Here is a 23,087-nt window from a genome sequence, read left to right on the forward strand (position 1 = left end):
CGCACCTTTGGGGGGGGGGGGTACTGTCACGCCCTGACTCTGAGGACTCTTATTTGTTGAGTCAGGGTGTGATTTTCCTTGTTGTGTATGTTCCTATGTGTTATTTTCTAGGTTTGGATCTAGTATGTATAGATCTGTTGGCCTGTGTGGTTCCCAATCAGAGGCAGCTGTTGCTCGTTGTCTCTGATTGGGGACCATACTTAGGTAGCCTATTGGCACTAGTGGGTTGTGGGATCTTGTTCCGTGTTAAGGTATGTTGTGTTGTGCTGCCTTGGACTTCACGTATCGTTTGTGTATTGTCTTGTCGTTGTGTTTCTTCGTAAATAAACATGTATGCATATCACGCTGCGCCTTGGTCCATCCCGTCTATAAACGAACGTGTTCCTGCCCCTCGCACCAAGCCGGTGGTGCGCTCGCCAGCCCGGCCCGGCCTGTTCCTGCCCCTCGCACCAAACCAGTGGTGCGCGTCGCCAGCCCGGTCCGGCCTGTTCCTGTCCCTCGCACCAAACCAGTGGTGCGCGTCGCCAGCCCGGCCCGGCCTGTTCCTGCCCCTCGCAACAAGTCAGTGGTGTGCGTCGCCAGCCCGGCCCGGCCTGTTCCTGCTCCTCGCACCAAGCCAGTGGTGCGCGTCGCCAGCCCGGTCCGGCCTGTTCCTGTCCCTCGCACCAAACCAGTGGTGCGCGTCGCCAGCCCGGCCCGGCCTGTTCCTGCCCCTCGCAACAAGTCAGTGGTGTGCGTCGCCAGCCCGGCCCGGCCTGTTCCTGCTCCTCGCACCAAGCCAGTGGTGCGCGTCACCAGCCCGGTCCGGCCTGTTCCATGCCCCTCGCACCAAACCAGTGGTGCGGCGTCGCCAGCCCGGTCCGGCCTGTTCCTGCTCTCGCACCAAGCCAGTGGTGCGCGCCGCCAGCCCGGTCCGGCCTGTTCCTGCTCTCGCACCAAGCCAGTGGTGCGCGTCGCCAGCCCGGCCCGGCCTGTTCCTGCCCCTCGCACCAAACCAGTGGTGCGCGTCGCCAGCCCGGTCCGGCCTGTTCCTGTCCCTCGCACCAAGCCAGTGGGGCGCGTCGCCATCCCCGGTCCGGCCTGTTCCTGCCCCTCGCACCAAGCCAGTGGTGCGCGTCGCCAGCCCGGTCCGGCCTGTTCCTGCTCTCGCACCAAGCCAGTGGTGCGCTGTCGCCAGCCCGGCCCGGCCTGTTCCTGCCCCTCGCACCAAACCAGTGGTGCGCGTCGCCAGCCCGGTCCGGCCTGTTCCTGTCCCTCGCACCAAGCCAGTGGTGCGCGTCGCCATCCCGGTCCGGCCTGTTCCTGTCCCTCGCACCAAACCAGTGGTGCGCGTCGCCAGCCCGGCCCGGTCTGTTCCTGCCCCTCGCAACAAGTCAGTGGTGTGCGTCGCCAGCCCGGCCCGGCCTGTTCCTGCCCCTCGCACCAAGCCGGTGGTGCGCTTCGCCAGCCCGGCCCGGCCTGTTCCTGCCCCTCGCACCAAACCAGTGGTGCGTGTCGCCAGCCCGGTCCGGCCTGTTCCTGTCCCTCGCACCAAACCAGTGGTGCGCGTCGCCAGCCCGGCCCGGCCTGTTCCTGCCCCTCGCAACAAGTCAGTGGTGTGCGTCGCCAGCCCGGCCCGGCCTGTTCCTGCTCCTTGCACCAAGCCAGTGGTGCGCGTCGCCAGCCCGGTCCGGCCTGTTCCATGCCCCTCGCACCAAACCAGTGGTGCGCGTCGCCAGCCCGGTCCGGCCTGTTCCTGCCCCTCGCACCAAGCCAGTGGTGCGCGTCGCCAGCCCGGTCCGGCCTGTTCCTGCTCTCGCACCAAGCCAGTGGTGCGCGTCGCCAGCCCGGCCCGGCCTGTTCCTGCCCCTCGCACCAAACCAGTGGTGCGCGTCGCCAGCCCGGTCCGGCCTGTTCCTGTCCCTCGCACCAAGCCAGTGGTGCGCTGTCGCCATCCCGGTCCGGCCTGTTCCTGTCCCTCGCACCAAGCCAGTGGTGCGCGTCGCCAGCCCGGTCCGGCCTGTTCCTGCTCCTCGAACCAAGCCAGTGGTGCGTGTGTCCAGTCCGGCACGGCCCGTGCCTGTCCCACCGGTGCCTGGTCCGGTCAGCTGCTCCACTCCGGAGCCAGAGTAGTCCGCTCCACCGGTGCCTGATCCTGCTCCGGTTAGCTGCTCCACTCTGGAGCCAGAGCAATCTGCTCCATCGGGGTCTAGTCCAGCTCCGGTCAGTGGATCCACTCCGGAGCCAGAGCAGTCCGCTCCACCGGTGCCTGATCCAGCTCCGGTCAGCGGCTCCACACCGGAGCCAGAGCAGTCCGCTCCACCGGTGCCTGATCCAGCTCCGGTCAGCGGCTCCACTCCGGAGCCAGAGCAGTTCGCTCGACCGTCGTCGGGTCCAGCTCCAGTCAGCGGTTCCAGTCCAGACCCAGACGTCAGCCCCTCTCCAGGTTCGGGGTCTCCCACACCAGGGTCCAGACATGGCTTGGTACTTCGTGGGAGGAAGGAGAGGGGAAGCAGCGCGCCGAGGTCCAGACCAGACCAGGGGCGCAACAGGGAGGTGGAGAGTAAGTGGTGGTCACGCCCTGAGCCGGATACGCCTCCGAGGCGGAATGCCCACCCGGCCCCTACCCTGTTATGTTTATGTTGTGCGGTAGGAGTCCGCACCTTTGGGGGGGGGGGGTACTGTCACGCCCTGACTCTGAGGACTCTTATTTGTTGAGTCAGGGTGTGATTTTCCTTGTTGTGTATGTTCCTATGTGTTATTTTCTAGGTTTGGATCTAGTATGTATAGATCTGTTGGCCTGGTGGTTCCCAATCAGAGGCAGCTGTTGCTCGTTGTCTCTGATTGGGGACCATACTTAGGTAGCCTATTGGCACTAGTGGGTTGTGGGATCTTGTTCCGTGTTAAGGTATGTTGTGTTGTGCTGCCTTGGACTTCACGTATCGTTTGTGTATTGTCTTGTCGTTGTGTTTCTTCGTAAATAAACATGTATGCATATCACGCTGCGCCTTGGTCCATCCCGTCTATAAACGAACGTGTTCCTGCCCCTCGCACCAAGCCGGTGGTGCGCTTCGCCAGCCCGGCCCGGCCTGTTCCTGCCCCTCGCACCAAACCAGTGGTGCGCGTCGCCAGCCCGGTCCGGCCTGTTCCTGTCCCTCGCACCAAACCAGTGGTGCGCGTCGCCAGCCCGGCCCGGCCTGTTCCTGCCCCTCGCAACAAGTCAGTGGTGTGCGTCGCCAGCCCGGCCCGGCCTGTTCCTGCTCCTCGCACCAAGCCAGTGGTGCGCGTCGCCAGCCCGGTCCGGCCTGTTCCTGTCCCTCGCACCAAACCAGTGGTGCGCGTCGCCAGCCCGGCCCGGCCTGTTCCTGCCCCTCGCAACAAGTCAGTGGTGTGCGTCGCCAGCCCGGCCCGGCCTGTTCCTGCTCCTCGCACCAAGCCAGTGGTGCGCGTCACCAGCCCGGTCCGGCCTGTTCCATGCCCCTCGCACCAAACCAGTGGTGCGCGTCGCCAGCCCGGTCCGGCCTGTTCCTGCTCTCGCACCAAGCCAGTGGTGCGCGTCGCCAGCCCGGTCCGGCCTGTTCCTGCTCTCGCACCAAGCCAGTGGTGCGCGTCGCCAGCCCGGCCCGGCCTGTTCCTGCTCCTCGCACCAAACCAGTGGTGCGCGTCGCCAGCCCGGTCCGGCCTGTTCCTGTCCCTCGCACCAAGCCAGTGGGGCGCGTCGCCATCCCGGTCCGGCCTGTTCCTGCCCCTCGCACCAAGCCAGTGGTGCGCGTCGCCAGCCCGGTCCGGCCTGTTCCTGCTCTCGCACCAAGCCAGTGGTGCGCGTCGCCAGCCCGGCCCGGCCTGTTCCTGCCCCTCGCACCAAACCAGTGGTGCGCGTCGCCAGCCCGGTCCGGCCTGTTCCTGTCCCTCGCACCAAGCCAGTGGTGCGGCGTCGCCATCCCGGTCCGGCCTGTTCCTGTCCCTCGCACCAAGCCAGTGGTGCGCGTCGCCAGCCCGGTCCGGCCTGTTCCTGCTCCTCGAACCAAGCCAGTGGTGCGTGTGTCCAGTCCGGCACGGCCCGTGCCTGTCCCACCGGTGCCTGGTCCGGTCAGCTGCTCCACTCCGGAGCCAGAGTAGTCCGCTCCACCGGTGCCTGATCCTGCTCGGTTAGCTGCTCCACTCTGGAGCCAGAGCAATCTGCTCCATCGGGGGTCTAGTCCAGCTCCGGTCAGTGGATCCACTCCGGAGCCAGAGCAGTCCGCTCCACCGGTGCCTGATCCAGCTCCGGTCAGCGGCTCCACACCGGAGCCAGAGCAGTCCGCTCCACCGGTGCCTGATCCAGCTCCGGTCAGCGGCTCCACTCCGGAGCCAGAGCAGTTCGCTCCACCGTCGTCAGGTCCAGCTCCAGTCAGCGGTTCCAGTCCAGACCCAGACGTCAGCCCCTCTCCAGGTTCGGGGTCTCCCACACCAGGGTCCAGACATGGCTTGGTACTTCGTGGGAGGAAGGAGAGGGGAAGCAGCGCGCCGAGGTCCAGACCAGACCAGGGGCGCAACAGGGAGGTGGAGAGTAAGTGGTGGTCACGCCTGAGCCGGATCCGCCTCCGAGGCGGAATGCCCACCCGGCCCCTACCCTGTTATGTTTATGTTGTGCGGTCGGAGTCCGCACCTTTGGGGGGGGGGTACTGTCACGCCCTGACTCTGAGGACTCTTATTTGTTGAGTCAGGGTGTGATTTTCCTTGTTGTGTATGTTCCTATGTGTTATTTTCTAGGTTTGGATCTAGTATGTATAGATCTGTTGGCCTGTGTGGTTCCCAATCAGAGGCAGCTGTTGCTCGTTGTCTCTGATTGGGGACCATACTTAGGTAGCCTATTGGCACTAGTGGGTTGTGGGATCTTGTTCCGTGTTAAGGTATGTTGTGTTGTGCTGCCTTGGACTTCACGTATCGTTTGTTTATTGTTTTGTCGTTGTGTTTCTTCGTAAATAAACATGTATGCAAATCACGCTGCGCCTTGGTCCATCCCGTCTATAAACGAACGTGTTCCTGCCCCTCGCACCAAGCCGGTGGTGCGCTTCGCCAGCCCGGCCCGGCCTGTTCCTGCCCCTCGCACCAAACCATTGGTGCGCGTCGCCAGCCCGGTCCGGCCTGTTCCTGTCCCTCGCACCAAACCAGTGGTGCGCGTCGCCAGCCCGGCCCGGCCTGTTCCTGCCCCTCGCAACAAGTCAGTGGTGTGCGTCGCCAGCCCGGCCCGGCCTGTTCCTGCCCCTCGCACCAAGCCAGTGTTGCGCGTCGCCAGCCCGGTCCGGCCTGTTCCTGTCCCTCGCACCAAACCAGTGGTGCGCGGCCGCCAGCCCGGCCCGGCCTGTTCCTGCCCCTTGCAACAAGTCAGTGGTGTGCGTCGCCAGCCCGGCCCGGCCTGTTCCTGCTCCTCGCACCAAGCCAGTGGTGCGCGTCGCCAGCCCGGTCCGGCCTGTTCCATGCCCCTCGCACCAAACCAGTGGTGCGCGTCGCCAGCCCGGTCCGGCCTGTTCCTGCCCCTCGCACCAAGCCAGTGGTGCGCGTCGCCAGCCCGGTCCGGCCTGTTCCTGCTCTCGCACCAAGCCAGTGGTGCGCGTCGCCAGCCCGGCCCGGCCTGTTCCTGCCCCTCGCACCAAACCAGTGGTGCGCGTCGCCAGCCCGGTCCGGCCTGTTCCTGTCCCTCGCACCAAGCCAGTGGTGCGCGTCGCCATCCCGGTCCGGCCTGTTCCTGCCCCTCGCACCAAGCCAGTGGTGCGCGTCGCCAGCCCGGTCCGGCCTGTTCCTGCTCTCGCACCAAGCCAGTGGTGCGCGTCGCCAGCCCGGCCCGGCCTGTTCCTGCCCCTCGCACCAAACCAGTGGTGCGCGTCGCCAGCCCGGTCCGGCCTGTTCCTGTCCCTCGCACCAAGCCAGTGGTGCGCGTCGCCATCCCGGTCCGGCCTGTTCCTGTCCCTCGCACCAAGCCAATGGTGCGCGTCGCCAGCCCGGTCCGGCCTGTTCCTGCTCCTCGAACCAAGCCAGTGGTGCGTGTGTCCAGTCCGGCACGGCCCGTGCCTGTCCCACCGGTGCCTGGTCCGGTCAGCTGCTCCACTCCGGAGCCAGAGTAGTCCGCTCCACCGGTGCCTGATCCTGCTCCGGTTAGCTGCTCCACTCTGGAGCCAGAGCAATCTGCTCCATCGGGGTCTAGTCCAGCTCCGGTCAGTGGATCCACTCCGGAGCCAGAGCAGTCCGCTCCACCGGTGCCTGATCCAGCTCCGGTCAGCGGCTCCACACCGGAGCCAGAGCAGTCCGCTCCATCGGTGCCTGATCCAGCTCCGGTCAGCGGCTCCACTCCGGAGCCAGAGCAGTTCGCTCCACCGTCGTCAGGTCCAGCTCCAGTCAGCGGTTCCAGTCCAGACCCAGACGTCAGCCCCTCTCCAGGTTCGGGGTCTCCCACACCAGGGTCCAGACATGGCTTGGTACTTCGTGGGAGGAAGGAGAGGGGAAGCAGCGCGCCGAGGTCCAGACCAGACCAGGGGCGCAACAGGGAGGTGGAGAGTAAGTGGTGGTCACGCCCTGAGCCGGATCCGCCTCCGAGGCGGAATGCCCACCCGGCCCCTACCCTGTTATGTTTATGTTGTGCGGTCGGAGTCCGCACCTTTGGGGGGGGGGTACTGTCACGCCCTGACTCTGAGGACTCTTATTTGTTGAGTCAGGGTGTGATTTTCCTTGTTGTGTATGTTCCTATGTGTTATTTTCTAGGTTTGGATCTAGTATGTATAGATCTGTTGGCCTGTGTGGTTCCCAATCAGAGGCAGCTGTTGCTCGTTGTCTCTGATTGGGGACCATACTTAGGTAGCCTATTGGCACTAGTGGGTTGTGGGATCTTGTTCCGTGTTAAGGTATGTTGTGTTGTGCTGCCTTGGACTTCACGTATCGTTTGTTTATTGTTTTGTCGTTGTGTTTCTTCGTAAATAAACATGTATGCATATCACGCTGCGCCTTGGTCCATCCCGTCTATAAACGAACGTGACAGTATTGAAGAAATACGTTATTTCAACATCTTTTCATGTTGTGATTTAAAATATGCTTATGTGCAAAATGTGCACCGTAATCCAGTGATTGTCATGCACTTTGGGTAGACAATTATGCTATTGTTATATTTTACTGTTAAACTAGGGCTCCTGAATTTTCAGATTTTTGTTGTTCAATAGAGATGAATTTGCCTACATCTTTATGTGCACTAATATCATAGGCACATTTATTTGGGGCTAATTCACCACATGAGGAAGTGAAAACTCAAAACACATTAGCTAGATCACTAACTCTAAAGATAATACCCATTCATAGTAGCCATGTATTAATCTAATAGTACATTTAATGTCTTCTTTTTTTTGCAGTAGCCTAGCACCCAATTAGACCTATGCACTCAAAGCCATAGCAAATATCTTATTTGTAAAATAGTTGCTTTTGAGCTCAAAATAGGGGTTGAACAATTAAAAATATATCTACAGAAATCTGAGAACATCCTCTCTCCATGTATCTAACAGGATAGCTGTGTTTTCCCAGTAATTGGATTTTCAAATGTTATACAATCAGAACACTTTTCTTTCTCCAGGAGCATTTTTTTCCCCCCGGGAAAGAGGAGAGAGAGAGAGAGAGAGAGAGAGAGAGAGGCTTGTTTGACACAGCAGCAGGCCCCAGTGAAACAAGTACAGGGGCTGGCAGGCAGACACTTTAATTACAGGAATCATGAGGATAATGTACTTTACTGTTTGACCAAATCATGGTCTTAGCCTCCTTGAAAATAGGATGTTTTGAGTGAGGTTAATGAATGTGCAGCACCGAGGCGACCAATACATTTTTTTACTCGCACAGCCAAGTCACTTATAGACATACTCTCTAACTTACGTTTTACTTAAATTAAAAAGTCCCCCATGTTCCCAATCAACAGTAGCCTAGGCCAAGGCTCCTCTCTCGCTTTCTATCCTCTCCTAAGCAGCAGGGCAGCCCCGGACAATTTGACCAACTACAATTTTATTTATCGGCTTTTCATTTATTTTATCGGCCAAAATCCGGCAATTACTGGCTAATAGAAACACTGGTGTGTGGGTGGATGGGTCAATGGGTTTCAAGTGAAGTTGTCATCTCTGCATGCTGTATTATAAGACATAATGCTTTGTGATTGACGAGTCATCTGTTAACAGGTATGAGCAAGCCAAAAAACGGAGGAAGAGGTCTGTGAGGATTTGCCAGAAGACTGCCCACCAGAAAGGCCATATGGTGAGGACACATGAGAGCACTGTGCCGCTCTCTTTCTGCAGTAAGGCTGTGGTGTGTGTGGGTGGGTGGGTAATGTGTATGGGAAATTCCACAATAACCGAGTGATGCTGAGACTCAGACTTTTCACTTAAAATGTAGTGGAAATTGTTAAAAGTAGTCCTTGTGCATAGAGTTGTATTGTTTGTTTGACTTTGCAATTATTGGTTTTTGTTTGACATACATTATTAAGTGAAAATCTGAGTCTCAGCATCTCTCTGTCACCGTGGAATTGCCGTATACATTAATAGTGAATTGACTGTGTCTATCTCTGCAGTATGGCTTCAGTCTGTGTGTGCGTGTGTGCGTGTGTGCATGTGTGAGTGGGTTGTGTAATGTGTATGTTTTAACAATGAATTGACTGTGTGTGTCTCTTTTTCTGTGCAGTATGGCTTCACTCTGCTGCCTCGGCGAGCCCTCCACCCAGAGCAGCTGACTCTGGGTAAAGACACAGCAGACTGTAGCCTTCAACGAGTCCTCCACTACCTCCAGAACAACCTGGAGTGAGTCAGAAACACACACACACGTACCACTGTACATCCACAACAGTATGTGATTGTTATGATGTTAGATCAGAGAATTTGGTGACAACTTTCTTCAACCCTCAAAATTACATCTGGGTCGTATTCGATAGGTACCAAGCGGAAGAAAATGGACTGAAACAGGGAGGAACTACCTAAACTCGTCCAATAAGAAACAGTTGTTTTGCTACGTATTTCTATGGTGTGCACTAATCAATACAACCCTGTTGTTACATTTCCCACTGGGCACAGACGTCAATTCACCGTCTATTCCACGTTGTTTCAACATAATTTCATTGAAATTACTTGGAAACAAGGTTGATTCAAACAGTGTGTGCCCAGTGGGTTTATTGTCACATCCCAACTAGCACATTTGGTTCCTTGGAAGTTGTGGGAACGTGCATTTTTGGTTTCCCATTGGTTCTGGGAACGAAGACATACGTTTCCTGACCGGTAAAACTGTACGTTTTTTAAATGTTCTGAGAACAGTAGTGAAAATTACACCTGCTCTGGGAAAGAAAATTATTTGGTTGCAGGGAGGTTCTGAGAACGTTTTACTATGGTTCCCTGAAAGTTTTCCTAGGAGGTTTTATTAACCTTCTGAGAATGGAAATAATAGGTTATTTGAATAGGTAATTAAATAATGTTCTGAGAACATGTTTCAATAAGACTTTAATTTAGATTGGGTTAACTGTTTTGAACTCCAAGCACAGACAGGACACATGGGCAAGCAGCCCAATTCAGATATTTTTTTCACTAATTGGTCTTTTGACCAATCAGATCAGCTCTGAAAAAGATCTGAGGTGAAAAGATCTGATGTGATTGGTCAAAAGACCAAGTAGTGAAAAAAAGATCCGAATTGGGCTGCCTGTGTAACATGGAAATTCATTTGCTGAGGCATTAATCATGCAAACACATTTCTTTTTTATTGTGTCATGGCATCAGTGAGATTCAAACCTATGATCTTATATTCTCTATCCATGGAGTTAGTCCACTGCGCCACAAGGATGGAGCTAGCATGCCATGTTTCTTTTACATATACAAAGGTGCTCATTTTAGTCTATTCAAACAGACCCCATTTCAAAGGAAACAATCACTCATTAAGATTAAGACTTATCAAGAAATAGGATAGAGAGTTTTGTTGACGCTGAGAATGGAATGTATATGTTTTTAAATAACATACTTTGGATGTTATTTGAACATGAATAATGTTTTCTTGTGGTTTTTATGGAAAGTTTTCTTAATGTTCTGAGAACATTATTTAAATACAACCATGAGGAAACCTGTAGGAAATGTTATGCTGAAATTCCCACTTAAGAAACATATGTTGTCTCCAATGCTTCCCACAGTTGTGTCAAGTTGGCTGGATGTGCTTTGGGTGGTCGACCATTTTTGATACACACAGGAAACTGTTGAGCGTGAAAAACCCAGCAGCGTTGCAGATCTTGACACAAACCGGTGCGCCTTGCACCTACTACCATACCCCGTTCAAAGGCACTTAAATATTTTGTCTTGCCCATTCACCCTCTGAATGGCACACATACACAATCATTGTGTAAGACAATGTAAAGGAAAAAAGGGAATACCATAAACTACAATCAACTGCATCCTGTATTCTGGCTAATAAATACTTTATTGAAACAAAGTGTGTACAGAGAGTCAGTCGGTACAGTTTCAGCAGAGAAAGTTTCAGTTACAGGTATATCAGTTTAAACAGCTGAGAGTATGACATGGAGTAGCACTGGTCCATAGCGCCACAACGAGTTGCAGAGGCCACTTGTTGTCATCGCAGTACAGACCAGAGCAGATACATTTAAGGCAGGTTTGTCATGCAGAGAAATGATGGGCCTCATTCACCATCATTCAAAATGTTTTAGAAGGATGAAATGCATTAACAATTTAATTAATTAATTAGCATTCTATACGGTAGGAATAGTTGGTCCGAGGCTGCATCCATAACTGCAATGATTGATTACTTATTCAATTGCGAGTGTTACAACAGTATTTCCTCATGGTCAACATGTGACACAAGCATAATGAATTATATAGCTAACATCTGTATGTACCTGGTACATTACATCATGCAAAAGTTAATTTAATATAATTACATACAAATTAGAGGCAGCATAAGGTATTTCAGCCTCCAGTTTGTGCTCTCCGATGCTGAAATTCAAATTGAATTACAACAGCTATATGTTTCCATATTGAACAGGCTTTACACTAGTAAATTCCTACCCTTGGGGAATATGAAGATCATCATCAAAAGCAGCACTTGAGCTCATTAACCATGCATTGCATTCCCTTTAATGTCGACGGAGCAGAAGTACATGTATTAGGTAGTATTGATACTGTAGTACGTATAGTGGGTATGAAAAATCGTGCTTTATTTAAGAATAAGAATAAAGATACAGTATGCCCCCTGCAATGGGAGCTTTGCATGGTGTCAATGCTTCGTTATTGAAGGTGGTAGGTTCTTTGCGATGTTGCTGAGATAAGCGATGCATGACGATGATGATGGTTGTCTGATAGTAGAGGTGTCTTCCTGGTCCCGGTTACATCTTTCTCATCTGGGCCATCAGCTCTTCTAGACTCTGTTCGGTTTCCTCCACCGTCTCCCCTCCTGATGCCCCGGTCTCCTGGAAAAGAGGACACAAGTCATTATTAGTCAAAACTTGATTGAGATGCCTCCTTGAGGTGTACCGGTTACTTTCACCGGCCCAGAAATAGAGACTGGTGACTTGGCTTGTCTGTACCATACAGAGTACCTTATTTACCGGAACAAACTTTGCCTATGTAGGCATCACAGGAGCCTGCTGATGGGAGAACGGCTCATAATAATGTCTGGAACGGAGTAAATGGAATGGCATCAAACACATGGAAACCATGCGTTTGATGTATTTGATACAATTCCACTCATTCCACTCCAACCATTACTACGATCCCGTTCTCCCCAATTAAGGTGCCACCAACCTCCTGTGGTAGGCGTTATGACCCCCTTCCCCCCTTATTGAAGCAGTGGTTAGGAGGTCTGCATAGTGGCTGGGAGACCTGGGTTCGAGATCCTCAAGGGGCGATGCATTGTTGTATTCTTATGAGGACTGTATGGTACTAACCTTCTCAGGGATGGTGTAGGCCACAGTGATGCCTTCTGGGAGGTCAGGGACGGGGCCTGAGGCCGCATGAAGTTCCTCTTCCGTCTGCTCCGACACCAGCTCAATACCTGACAGAGCAACATAGGTCAGTAATGGTACCTAGACAGCATCACTTACTATGGACAATACATTGAGGCAATATCAACGCTCTAGTTAACTCACCCCAGTCGTTCTCCTCGTGAACCACTTCCTCCTCCACAACCTTTTTGGGTCGCTCTGCCTCTTTTTTCTGTGGGCCACAAAGCACACACACACACCACTGAATTACAACTGTACCCGGTCATGTACACACCCCAGGTCATGATGGGTGAAGTAGAGCGACAAAGTGACAGAGAAAGAAAAAGGAGTAAAGGGTCTCCTTGGTCAGTCACCTTATAGTCATCCTGCTGTTTCCTGCAGTGGCGGTCATCGCATGTGGGGTTGGCCTTCATGGCCATAGTGGGGAAGAAGTCCTGCATGGCGTTGTAGCCCAGGTAATGGCTGACTGTGCCAAACTTCAACAGGTACCTGAGGACCATGAACCACTGTTAGGATATCTTCATAGGAAACCCTGTTATGGGTATTTGTGATGGGCTATGATCAGGGTCGTAGTCATTAGGGCACACCGTAGCAAAATGCTTCTCAACAGAAAACAGTGTTGCTTATTGGACAAGTTCAGATAGTGCCTCTGTTTCAGTCTGTTTTCTTCCGTGTGGTGCCTAATGAATATGACCCAGGTCTCATTTACAAACTAATGTAATCCAGATCTTACTTGAGGACGTTTTGGACCAGGATCCCTGCCACCACGCCCATGGTGGTGGGTAGGCTGGCAGCACACACCCCCTCCCTCTTCAGGGTCTTCTCATCAATGTTGGCCGCCACCACCAGGGGAGGAGCACACTGTCACAGGGACAATCAAAGCTAGTGTTAGGAATGAGTTAACAGCCATCCATTTATATTAAAGGGACACTCCGGTACTTTTGTATACTTTCAGTAGTTCTGAAAGTAGTGCCCACGAAAATGGAGTACTATATCACATATGTGCAGATATGTGTACCACGTCATTGCACTCTCTCTTTCGCTCTGCAGTGTGTGATACTTGCTACCTGTCACTCAAGTCACCAAAGTACCAGAACATGTCTTTAAGTTGAAAAAATTATATTGCAAATGGTACCCTATTTCCTATATAGTGCACTACTTTTAACCAGAGCAATATTGGCCCTGGTCAAAATTATTTTTTAGCCCTGGACAAAATAGGGAATAGGGTGGCATTTGGGACACATCCTAAGTGTGTGTTGTGACGTACTGCGAAGCAGGCCGTCTCCCCCGGGATGATGAGCTGGATGTGTCCAGACACAGCGTTCTCACTCACACCTGACTCCATCCAGATCTGACCCAGCTCGTTACACGCCTAGGCAGCAAGAAGATGACCAACATACATCATCTGATCTTCACCAACACAATAATGTATGTTTTATTGTCAGGGAATGAGGGATATATATTAGTACTGACTGTGTTGATGGCCATCCGGGCCTCAAAGTTGTCTACACAACTCAGTATCAGGTCTACGGCCTTTCCTTCTTGAAGCGACCCATAACTGAGACAACACAGAGTACTTATAAACAGAATGACCATGTAGCGAACATGTGGACATTTCAGAAGTTATTTGTGTTATGATAGATCATGAAAGTTTAACCAAAAGAATCCCCCTTTTCTAGATTATTGTTGTGATGTGTTTTCACTTCAGAGTTGTCCTCATCATGGAAAGTAACGCATCCAATGTCATACTGTAATACAATGACGTTTTCGAATCAACTTGAAAGTCAGAGAATGGAGAGGCAACACTGTCATGCTGTATGGAACAGCAGTGGAGCAATTCAATACTGAAAATGCTCTGTAGAAATGACCACACAAGCAGTATTATACGGCACTTATGAGATAGGCGACGACAAGTTCTCACCTTATGCGATCCATGAAATGTGCAAAATTTTCCATGGTGGTGATGTTGTAGTTGTGGGTCTCAAACTGCACATCTGGGTTAATATTCCTGTTGACAGAATTAAAAAATATGTAAGCACCTTATAGAGACATGACATAATATGACAGACCAGTGGTAGGTTTAGCAGGACACAATGTTGTGGAATGTTCAGATAGAAATATATGACGTAGAACTGTTAAATTCCACACAGTTTGTGCGTGCGTTCCTGTGTGTGTCGGGGGGGGGTTGTGTGTTTTTACAGATCATAGTGTGTGAGGATGTGCCCAGACAGACAACCCCATCAGGACTGCTGCTGTTCCTCATTCAAACTGACTCTAATTGTGTTTACTCTGCCTGGACATGGACTTCGCCAAATCATACCAGAATCTCTGTTTGGGTTCATTGTGAGTGAATTTCTGACTTCAGATTGTTCTCACGTATTATTGTTAACAAAGGAAAACTTGTGTGGATGAAACTCCACTGGTCGAGAGTAGGGCTGTGGCAGTCATGAAATGTTGTCAGTCGGTGATTGTCAAGCAAATAACTGCTGGTCTCTTAACATAAACACGTTTAGCATCTCCTGGCTTCCACGCGTAGCCTACAAGCCACTGATGCAGACCTTTGGAACATCTACATTTTAAAAAGTCGAATAAATCCACGTAATATAGCCTACACGTTCATAATAAATCCATGATTTATTTTAGACAGGTCTAAAGAAACATTATATGAAGAAAATGTAGTCTATTTCAGAAGAACAGAATAGCATACTCTGAGTTGTCCTTATGTTAGGTCCTGATCTGGCTATGCCAAATGGCTGTGTGCTACACTAGTTCATTTAGCAGACAAGATTTGCTCAGCATTCCATGGCATTATTTTATAGTATGAAGAATACAATTGAACAAATCTGATTAAAATGGAAAGGATATTTTCTTCAAACGATTTGAGGGAGTGCGCACATACGGCTATTCTGTGTGGACGGTTAAAGAAACAGATATTCCTATATGCTTAATTTAGAGTTATTTATGTAACTTTAGTTGTGATACAAAGGCTTGGCTATATGTTTTGATTTTTAATACATTGTAAGGCTGCATGATGCGACTAATGATGATTTGAAAAAAGTTGCTTGAAAGGCAGGAGCTCTGCTTAGTTTTTTGCGCAGGCTGTACACACTTCATCAGTCACGCATTCACAATTTGACAAGCACTTGATAATGCCTCAAATTTCACGGCGGCATCCCCTTTGTGTGGCCGTAATGCACCCTAACAAAATCCATGCCTTTTGCGGCCAGTGGACGTTGTTCTTTTCTCCCTAAGTGCTGAGCGCTCCGAATCACCTCTCACTCACATGGCTCTCTATCACGTGATCGGGTCTTTCTCACAGGCTACAAGTGAAGACAGACACATCGGGGATGCAACTGCGCACGTCCTTATCCAATTTCCGAGGTGCATATTGAAGGTATTGGAAGAACTGTCCACATTTACTTTTCGTCAGCAAATAAGATGAGTAGGCCTAACGAACAGCAAAAGCACTAGCCTATGTCAATCTACTATCCCCCATAGTACAAAAGTCAAACTATTCTATTCTGTGCGAGAAATAAATATTCCAAACATAGTCTGGGACAGTTGTGGGATGCGATAGATCCCAAATTAATACAACCACTATCATCAAAAAAACATTTTTATGCAATGTGGCTGACGCAACAGATCAGAACATTTAGCTTAAAATGTTGATAAACTATTAGGCTATTTCTTCACATTATAATCGCAGCAATGTGCACATGGCAGTAGGCTATAAGCGCAAATGTTCCATTAGCAGAAAACCCCATTATCAAAAGTGACCGCAAATGCAATTATGCAAGTAATGACTTTATTATAAAGGTGCATTTTTATGGTGAAAATGATTTTCCCCAAACTTGAAACTCACGCGCCGCCTATGTATGCCAGTTAGGCTCTACACTGGTTATAAAGCGGATTAATGTGCTTAATTTTAAGTTATTTGCCCACTTTAGTTGTGATACAAACCTTATCAAAACATATAGGCCTATGGGTTAGGCTACATGAGGTGTGTGACTATGATTCTAAAAAGTCACAAAAAAAAAGGAATTGTTTCTTATGCTGGGCATCATTCACAAGTGATAATATATAATTCACAAGTGATAGGCTAATATTGTCACCCATCAGACTATTCTTGATTTAATCTTGTCTTTATATATACTAAATAATGTGTGAAATTTCTTTTGATTTAGAATGGATTTGCATTGATGTCAAGAGTGATTAGAGGGACAATAGAGTGCTGAGTCCCAGACAGTTAGCAAGTTTGGTAGGCTACTAATGACCAGCAGCAGCATCAGCGCTTGGAGAAGCCTAATTACAGTGACTAAACGCTCAAGTGGAATTTGGCTGCCTTCGTGACTCGTGACCGCCGGTGTGGCCGTAACACGGTCATCACAACAGCCCTACATAGGACCAACATCTCTGACATGTAGAATGGGGAATCATGTCAGGTCTATTCATGACATTTTTATCTGCAACGTTCCATGTTTGCCTACTGAACGTGGCCCCTCAGGTCACTGTACCTGAGTGTATGTTCAGCTGCCTCTACTTTGCTGAGGCCAGCCTGGTGAGGCTGGAAGAACAGCCTGTTCATATTGGCCAGCTCCACTTTGTCATAGTCAAACAGGATGAGCTGTACAAAGAGAAGACACAACAAGGCAGAATGATGCAATGTATGTTGAATTGATGGACATTGTCCATCGGAAACATAAGGTTGAAACAAATGATATAAAGATATGTTGATGTAGTAATGTTAACTTTGTATTACCTTACCAATGCCACATCTTGTGAGCATTTCTGCAGTCACACTTCCAACTCCTCCAACACCCACCACAGCTACAGTGAACGTCCGGATTTTCTGTTTAACAGTAGAATAGAAATGAATGCCATTTTATTGTCATATTAGATCTATGTAGGATTTAAAATAACGTAAATTCAGGAATCCCCCAACAGGGATTTCTAGAAAACCTCGAAACGTTGGGGAAATTGTGCAACCATAGATGTGTATCAGATAACAATATTACATACAATTGTATTTTACCTCGTAATCTTCAACAATGCCCATTCGCTTCAAAGCCATCAGACGACTGCAAGGTAAGAACATGTTGAGGTAAGCAGTTTACACCATATGCCGGTATGTGGTCCTTATTTCTGGGGTGTCTCTTATGCATTCACGATCACGAATGACTCAATTCGCGGCAGTTAGATTTTGACAGCTACCATACCTGTAAGGGTTTGAATCCACTACTTCTGCACTCATTTTGTCGATCCTTGGTCTGTGATGAGGTTGGTTGTTGTCGGCAGGTTCTTCGGCACACATCGCCGTACATCGCTTTTGCTTACACTTGATCAACTCATTCTCCAGCTCCCTCACTCGCAGCTTCAGTTCTTCGACTGAGGTCATGTTTCTATAAGGAATAAGGCACACTACTCCGTTGTTCAAATGTAAAATGCCTAGATTTCCAAACCTTGACAATTACCTAAAGATTACAAGCGATGGATGATGGGCTAGTACACGTCTACACAGTTCGAATCAGCTGGCAATCAGTGTTTCTGTAAATACAATCCGGGCGGAAACAAGCGGCGGTGAGTAAAAAGCGTCCTATAAATACATGATCTCTACTGCATCTGAAAATTCTACCATCGCTCAGTACGTGCCATCAGCAAATATGTGCTTTCACCGATCTGTGAAATGAGCTCAGTCACTCTTTGCAGCGACGTTTTACAGAAAAAGTCTGCCTGCGCAAGGTTTGATCTGTAAAACACGGATGCTCACCTCTGTCGACTAAAACGAAACAATTCGACTATCCATATTGTACGAGATTTGTTAATTCATTCAACTTTATTACTTTGACCTTTGCTTTTACAAATAATTAATCCAGACTGAAATATGGAAGACCAAACAACAACTCCTGTTCGGGAGCAGCACAGGTTCAACACTGTCAATCTTCAGCGATATCTGGCTGGAAAGGCACGAGGGGTGTCCAACAATGACAGGTTCACTGTCAGACAATACAGGTATGCTCACCTTTTATCTAAAGCGTTCCAGTTCCATATAAATGTGCATGCTTCATAAAATGTAGTGAGACACTGTCCATGCCTTCCGTGTCTGCTCATTTCAGTGCTGGACAGTCCAACCCCACCTTCCTTATCCAGACACCTTCTGACAGCTATGTGCTGAGAAAGAAACCGCCTGGAATGCTTCTGCCAGGGGCTCACAAGGTAGTTATGCTACAAAACCTTCTCAATAGTTTGCAAATGAGCAAGAACACTAGTAAAATGCACTGTGCTCTTTGACACAGTTGTAGTTGTTTAGCTGTATTATTTTTCTCCAGTAGAGGGAGACAAAGTTTCAAGTTACAAGTACAGTGAAATGCCTTGTAAGCTCTAAACCCAACAATGCAGTGATCAATATCAATGTAGTACTAAAAAATAACATAAGGTAGAACAAAAACACAAGATAAATACAAATAAGAAGAACACGAGAAAGTAAGAAGCTATATACAGGGACAGTTTAAAACCATATTTCCAATGTGCAGGGATAGGCTACTTGAGTGGTAGAGGTAGATATGTATAGGGTAAGGTGACTAGGCATCAGGATAAATATATGTGTGTTGGAGTGTTAGTGTGCGTATATGTATAGTCCTGTGAGTGTGCATGGAGACAGTGCAAAAATAAATACATAAATACAAGTGTCAACTCAGATAGTCCATGTAGCAATTTTGCTAGCTATTTAGCAGTCTTATGATTTGGGGATAGAAGCTGTTCAGGAGCCTGTTGGTGTCAGACTTGATGCACGGATACCGCTTGCCGTGCGGAAGCAGAGAGAACAGTCTATAGCTTGGGTGCCTGGAGTGTTTAATGGTTTTGTCAATGCTTGGCATAGACTAGAGAATGTAATAATAATAACCCAACAAAATGCTTTTGATTTGATACATTTTGTCATGTATGCATGACTTTTATTTCTTTGGAAGGGTAGACATTCGTGATGGCCCGTCCCAACCGAGGCTTATGTCGAAAAATCCAAAATGTTTTTTATTTATTTTTATTACCAACATTTCGATTCAGTGCTCCAAAATGGCATGTCATACACTATATGCATGTGAAAGTTATGCTGCTTTAAAAGTTGATACATTTGTTATCCCACTTAGGGAGACAAGTTAGAGAAAATGCCCTTGAAAGATTGTGTTGTGCTAGAGAGCTCTTCTTTGTTTACGCCCCCATTCAGCATCATATATAAATGCATGGCCAACCATCAGCATGGTCAACCACTCAATTATCTCAGCCAATTATGGCTAGCCAGGAAGGATCCTGTCTTTCCCCCTATATTTTTTGTTTTTTTATTTAACCTTTATTTAACCAGGTAAGCCAGTTGAGAACAAGTTCTCATTTACAACTATATAGCTCAGTGCTTTCTCCTTGGCTAAACTAGGCTAATAATTTAACATTTGTATGCATATTTACAGATCCCATACATGTTTGTAATTAAGGCACATGAAAATTCACATGTTCAAGAAGGCATTTCTGCAAAATGGCCCTACTGTGAAGTAGGAACTAGCATCATCCGCCCCCGTTGAGCTGACGTGTCACATGTCTGTTTTCTGTGTGTGAGGTGGACAGAGAGTATCGGGTGCAGAAGGCCCTGTTCTCTGCTGGGTTCCCAGTACCCCGGCCTCTACTACACTGCACTGACACAGGGCTGATCGGAACTGAGTTCTACCTGATGGAGCATGTACAGGTAGGTCAATGCTGCGCAGTGCACAAACTCACACCATCTGTGTGAGCCTTTAAATGCACTGTTGAGCTCTAGTATGAGTTACACACAAACTTTCACTCTGTTATGTCTGGCTGATGAGTATTACGTTTGTGTACTCCTGAGCCGTTTGGTCAGATGTCATTGCATTCCCCTCTCTGTGTGGTGTAGGGGCGTATATTCCGGGACCTGAGGCTCCCAGGGGTGAGTGCAGCGGAGAGGGCAGCACTGTATGTGTCTGCAGTGGAGGTTCTGGCCCGTCTTCACTCCTTGGACCTAACCACCATGGACCTAGAGGGGTACGGGAGAGGGCCTGGATACTGCAAGAGACAGGTAAAAGATAGATATCCTCCACTTATTCCCATTCCATGTTATTCCTTTCCCTTTCCAATCCCATTTGCATCCCACTTTGGTCTTAAAATATAATTTTCACTTTGACCGTTTATTTATCAAAAGGTGTCTACCTGGACAAAGCAATACAGAGCAGCTGCCCACAAAGAAATCCCAGTTATGGATAAGCTGTCTGATTGGCTGTTGAGCAACCTGCCGACCAATGACAATGAAGTGGCCCTTGTCCATGGGGACTTTCGAGTGGACAACCTGATATTCCATCCTACTGAGGTAGAAGCATGACATGACATGAACCTTACATTAAACAGTAATAATACTATAATAAATAATTGCATTTTATAGCACCTTTCTAAAGGTGTTTTTCATTGTATATGAGACTAATGTGGTAGAGGAAATGAATGACTGAAGTGTGCATATCTAATAGACACATGTAATCTTTCTCTATAGGCTCGTGTGGTGGCTGTGTTGGACTGGGAGCTCTCCACCACGGGCCAGCCAATGGCAGACCTGGCCTACTTCCTGATGCCCAACTATTGGCCTAGCAGCATGAGCCTCCTCAGCAACATGGGCAGCCTGAGGGGTGTGGAGGGTATGACCTCTGAACTCTTATATCTGACACTGTTAAAGATGCGGCAGGCAGAACTAACACAGATCTAGGATCTGCTTACAAGCTCTAAACCCTAACTTAAACCATTAAGCAAGAACTCTGGAAACAGACCTTAGATTCGTTTCTAGGGGCAATGTAGTCCTACTCTGTTCTCTACAGCTTGGATTTTATGTGGCCTAATTTGATTTTCATCTGTCAGAAATTGATTCTGCTTGGTGTAATGCTATTGATTAACTCTCTCCTTTTCTCTGTCTATTTATTTCTAAATGGCCAGGTATACCTTCTCCTGAGGACCTGATCTCCATCTACTGCCGCTGCCGGGAGATCCCATCTTCTCTGCCTCAGCTCAATTTCTACCTGGCCCTCTCTGTCTTTAAGATGGCAGGGATCGCTCAGGTTAGTTCTCTCTCTCTCTCTCTCTCTCTCTCTCTCTCTCTCTCTCTGTCTCTCTCTCTCTCTCTCTGTGTCTCTCTCTCTCTCTCTCTCTCTCTCTCTCTCTGTCTCTGTCTCTGTCTCTGTCTCTGTCTCTCTGTCTCTCTCTCTCTCTCTCTCTCTCTCTCTCTCTCTGTCTCACACACACACACACAAACACAAACAATACGATAAGATAAGATCAGTGGTGGAAAAGGTACCGAATTGTTATACTTGAGTAAAAGTAAAGATACCTTAATAGAAAATGACTCAAGTGAAAGTCAGCCAGTAAAATACTACTTGAGTAAAATTCTGTAAGTATTTGGTTTTAAACATACTTAGGTATCAAATGTAATTGCTAAAATGTACTTAAGTATCAAAAGTAAAAGTATAAATCATTTCAAATTCCTTATATTAAGCAAACCACACAGCACCATTTTCTAGTTTTTTTAAATTTACGGATAGCCAGGGGCACACTCCAACACTCAGACATCTTTACAAATGAAGCATTTGTGTTTAGTGAGTCTGCCAGATCAGAGGCAGTAGGGATGACCAGGGATGTTCTTTTGATAAGTGTGTGAATTTGACAATTTTCCTGTCCTGTTAAGTATTCAGTATTTTTGGGTGTCAGTGAAAATGTATGGAGTAAAAAGTAAATTATTTTCTTTAGGAATGTAGTGAAGTAAAAGTAAAAGTTGTCAAAAATATAAATAGTAAAGTAAAGTACTAATATCCCCAACAAACTACTTATTAGTACTTAAGTACTTATTTTTACTTAAGCACTTTACACCATAATATGCACCTTTTCAGTGATAGCACATGTTCCTGAATGCACATGATGGCCATTGAAATGCCAGATAGACTGGTGTAAATGAAGGAACACACACACAAACACACACACACACAGTGTTGCATTTTTTGATGCTCTCTCTCCGTATCTCTCAACTTGTCATCTCTTTGGCACTGTTCAGCTGAAGAGGCAGCTAATGAGCTCAAACTATTCCCAGGTCCACAGTCTCATCTCATCAATCTCATCAAGACAGACACACACACACATACACACACACACATACACACACACACACACACACACACACACACACACACACACTTTGTCTTGTCTGCTTTCATTATCTTTATTCTGTACCAAAGCAGACTGCTGTGGTATGATCTGTAAAAAAAAAAATCCTCAATCAGCTTTCATCTATCTCTGATGCCATTTTCCCTCTTTCGTGCTGATAACACTATCTTACTGATAGAGGACTTCTGAGGACTGAGATAGTTTAGAGAAATGTCTCTGCTCACAGAGGATCTTGTCTCTGCTCACAGAGGATCTTGTCTCTGTGTGTCTGTTTGTATGTCTGTAACTCCTTCCCTCTCTCTCTCTCTCGCTCCTCTCTTTCTTTTTCTCTCTCTGTTATAGGGGGTCTATGCGCGCCACCTCCTGGGCAATGCCAGTGCTCCCAATGCTGCCCAGTTTGGCCAGAGTGTGGAGCTGTTGGCCCAGGTTGGGCTGCAGATTGCAGAGAGGTTAACATGATACTAAAACTACAGTCTATCATCTCATAATAAATAGTGCCTGTGTGTATAATAACTGAAATGGTATGTTTGTGTGTGTCTGCCTGTTTGTAGCCCCTCCAGGTCGGTCCATGCTGATGCCAGACTGTTCCTCCAGACGGCTAAAGGCCAGGCTGTCCACCGGCAGGTCACAGAGTTCATGAAACAACACGTGCTTCCTGCTCAGCAGGTCAGTTCAAAGGTCAGAGGTCAAGAGCAGAGAAGACAGTTGGAGGAACTCCTCATTACTGGGTTGTATGAGTCAGAGTGGCGGTCAGGGTAATGAGGTACAGAGAGTGCTGGAGGGAGCGAGCTAAGTGCACTCACACTTACATCCGTCAACAAACACACACATTGTTCACATACCTCATAAAGAGCATCTGGGACGTATTAAATGGAAACAACAATGGATACAAGACAAGAGCTTGTACAAGAGCTGATGATTCCATATC

General features: G+C 48.6%; 2 protein-coding genes across 4 annotated transcripts in view; one reads left to right on the forward strand and one right to left on the reverse strand.

Moving 5' to 3' along the window:
- Positions 1-10,407: 10,407 nt before the first annotated feature.
- On the reverse strand, positions 10,408-18,072 carry LOC121550004 (ubiquitin-like modifier-activating enzyme 5). Of its 2 annotated transcripts, XM_041862053.2 has the most exons (13): positions 17,985-18,072; positions 17,182-17,364; positions 16,998-17,043; positions 16,725-16,814; positions 16,480-16,589; positions 13,887-13,973; positions 13,439-13,523; positions 13,233-13,337; positions 12,699-12,826; positions 12,319-12,454; positions 12,110-12,176; positions 11,909-12,015; positions 10,408-11,431 (listed from the first exon to the last, which is right to left on the reverse strand). In XM_041862053.2, exons 2-13 carry the CDS (start codon positions 17,358-17,360, stop codon positions 11,348-11,350), a joined length of 1,224 nt encoding a protein of 407 aa, XP_041717987.2. In that variant the 5' UTR covers positions 17,361-17,364; positions 17,985-18,072; the 3' UTR covers positions 10,408-11,347. The 2 variants fall into 2 exon arrangements, with proteins under 2 accessions (XP_041717987.2, XP_045066479.1); XM_045210544.1 differs by lacking the exons at positions 16,998-17,043; positions 17,182-17,364; positions 17,985-18,072 and having other exon boundaries at positions 16,730-16,816.
- LOC121550003 (acyl-CoA dehydrogenase family member 11) overlaps positions 17,479-23,087 on the forward strand; it is a 99,327-nt gene continuing 93,718 nt past the window's right edge. The window contains exons 1-10 of one of the 2 annotated variants that reach the window (XM_041862052.2): positions 17,479-17,542; positions 17,839-17,974; positions 18,079-18,178; positions 19,569-19,694; positions 19,881-20,042; positions 20,166-20,330; positions 20,508-20,649; positions 20,942-21,063; positions 22,502-22,608; positions 22,711-22,825. In XM_041862052.2, coding sequence (XP_041717986.1) covers positions 17,847-17,974; positions 18,079-18,178; positions 19,569-19,694; positions 19,881-20,042; positions 20,166-20,330; positions 20,508-20,649; positions 20,942-21,063; positions 22,502-22,608; positions 22,711-22,825 — 1,167 coding nt within the window. In that variant the 5' untranslated portion in view covers positions 17,479-17,542; positions 17,839-17,846. Of the gene's footprint in view, positions 17,543-17,615; positions 17,975-18,078; positions 18,179-19,568; positions 19,695-19,880; positions 20,043-20,165; positions 20,331-20,507; positions 20,650-20,941; positions 21,064-22,501; positions 22,609-22,710; positions 22,826-23,087 lie in introns of those variants that run through there. The other variant, XM_041862050.2, reaches the window with a different exon arrangement.

The sequence above is a fragment of the Coregonus clupeaformis genome, chromosome 34 (assembly GCF_020615455.1).
Source record: "Coregonus clupeaformis isolate EN_2021a chromosome 34, ASM2061545v1, whole genome shotgun sequence".
In the NCBI taxonomy this organism is placed as follows: domain Eukaryota; kingdom Metazoa; phylum Chordata; class Actinopteri; order Salmoniformes; family Salmonidae; genus Coregonus; species Coregonus clupeaformis.

What these genes read in the sequence shown, in the direction of transcription:
- LOC121550004 (XM_041862053.2), bottom strand. Translation starts at nt 17,360, where the DNA reads ATGACCTCAGTCGAAGAACTGAAGCTGCGAGTGAGGGAGCTGGAGAAT. An exon ending in CATTTCATGGATCGCATAAG is followed by an intron (nt 13,524 to 13,886) that starts GTGAGAACTTGT and finishes GTGTTGTCTCAG; the next exon opens with TTATGGGTCGCTTCAAGAAG. An exon ending in CCTACACCATCCCTGAGAAG is followed by an intron (nt 11,432 to 11,908) that starts GTTAGTACCATA and finishes CCTCTTTTCCAG; the next exon opens with GAGACCGGGGCATCAGGAGG.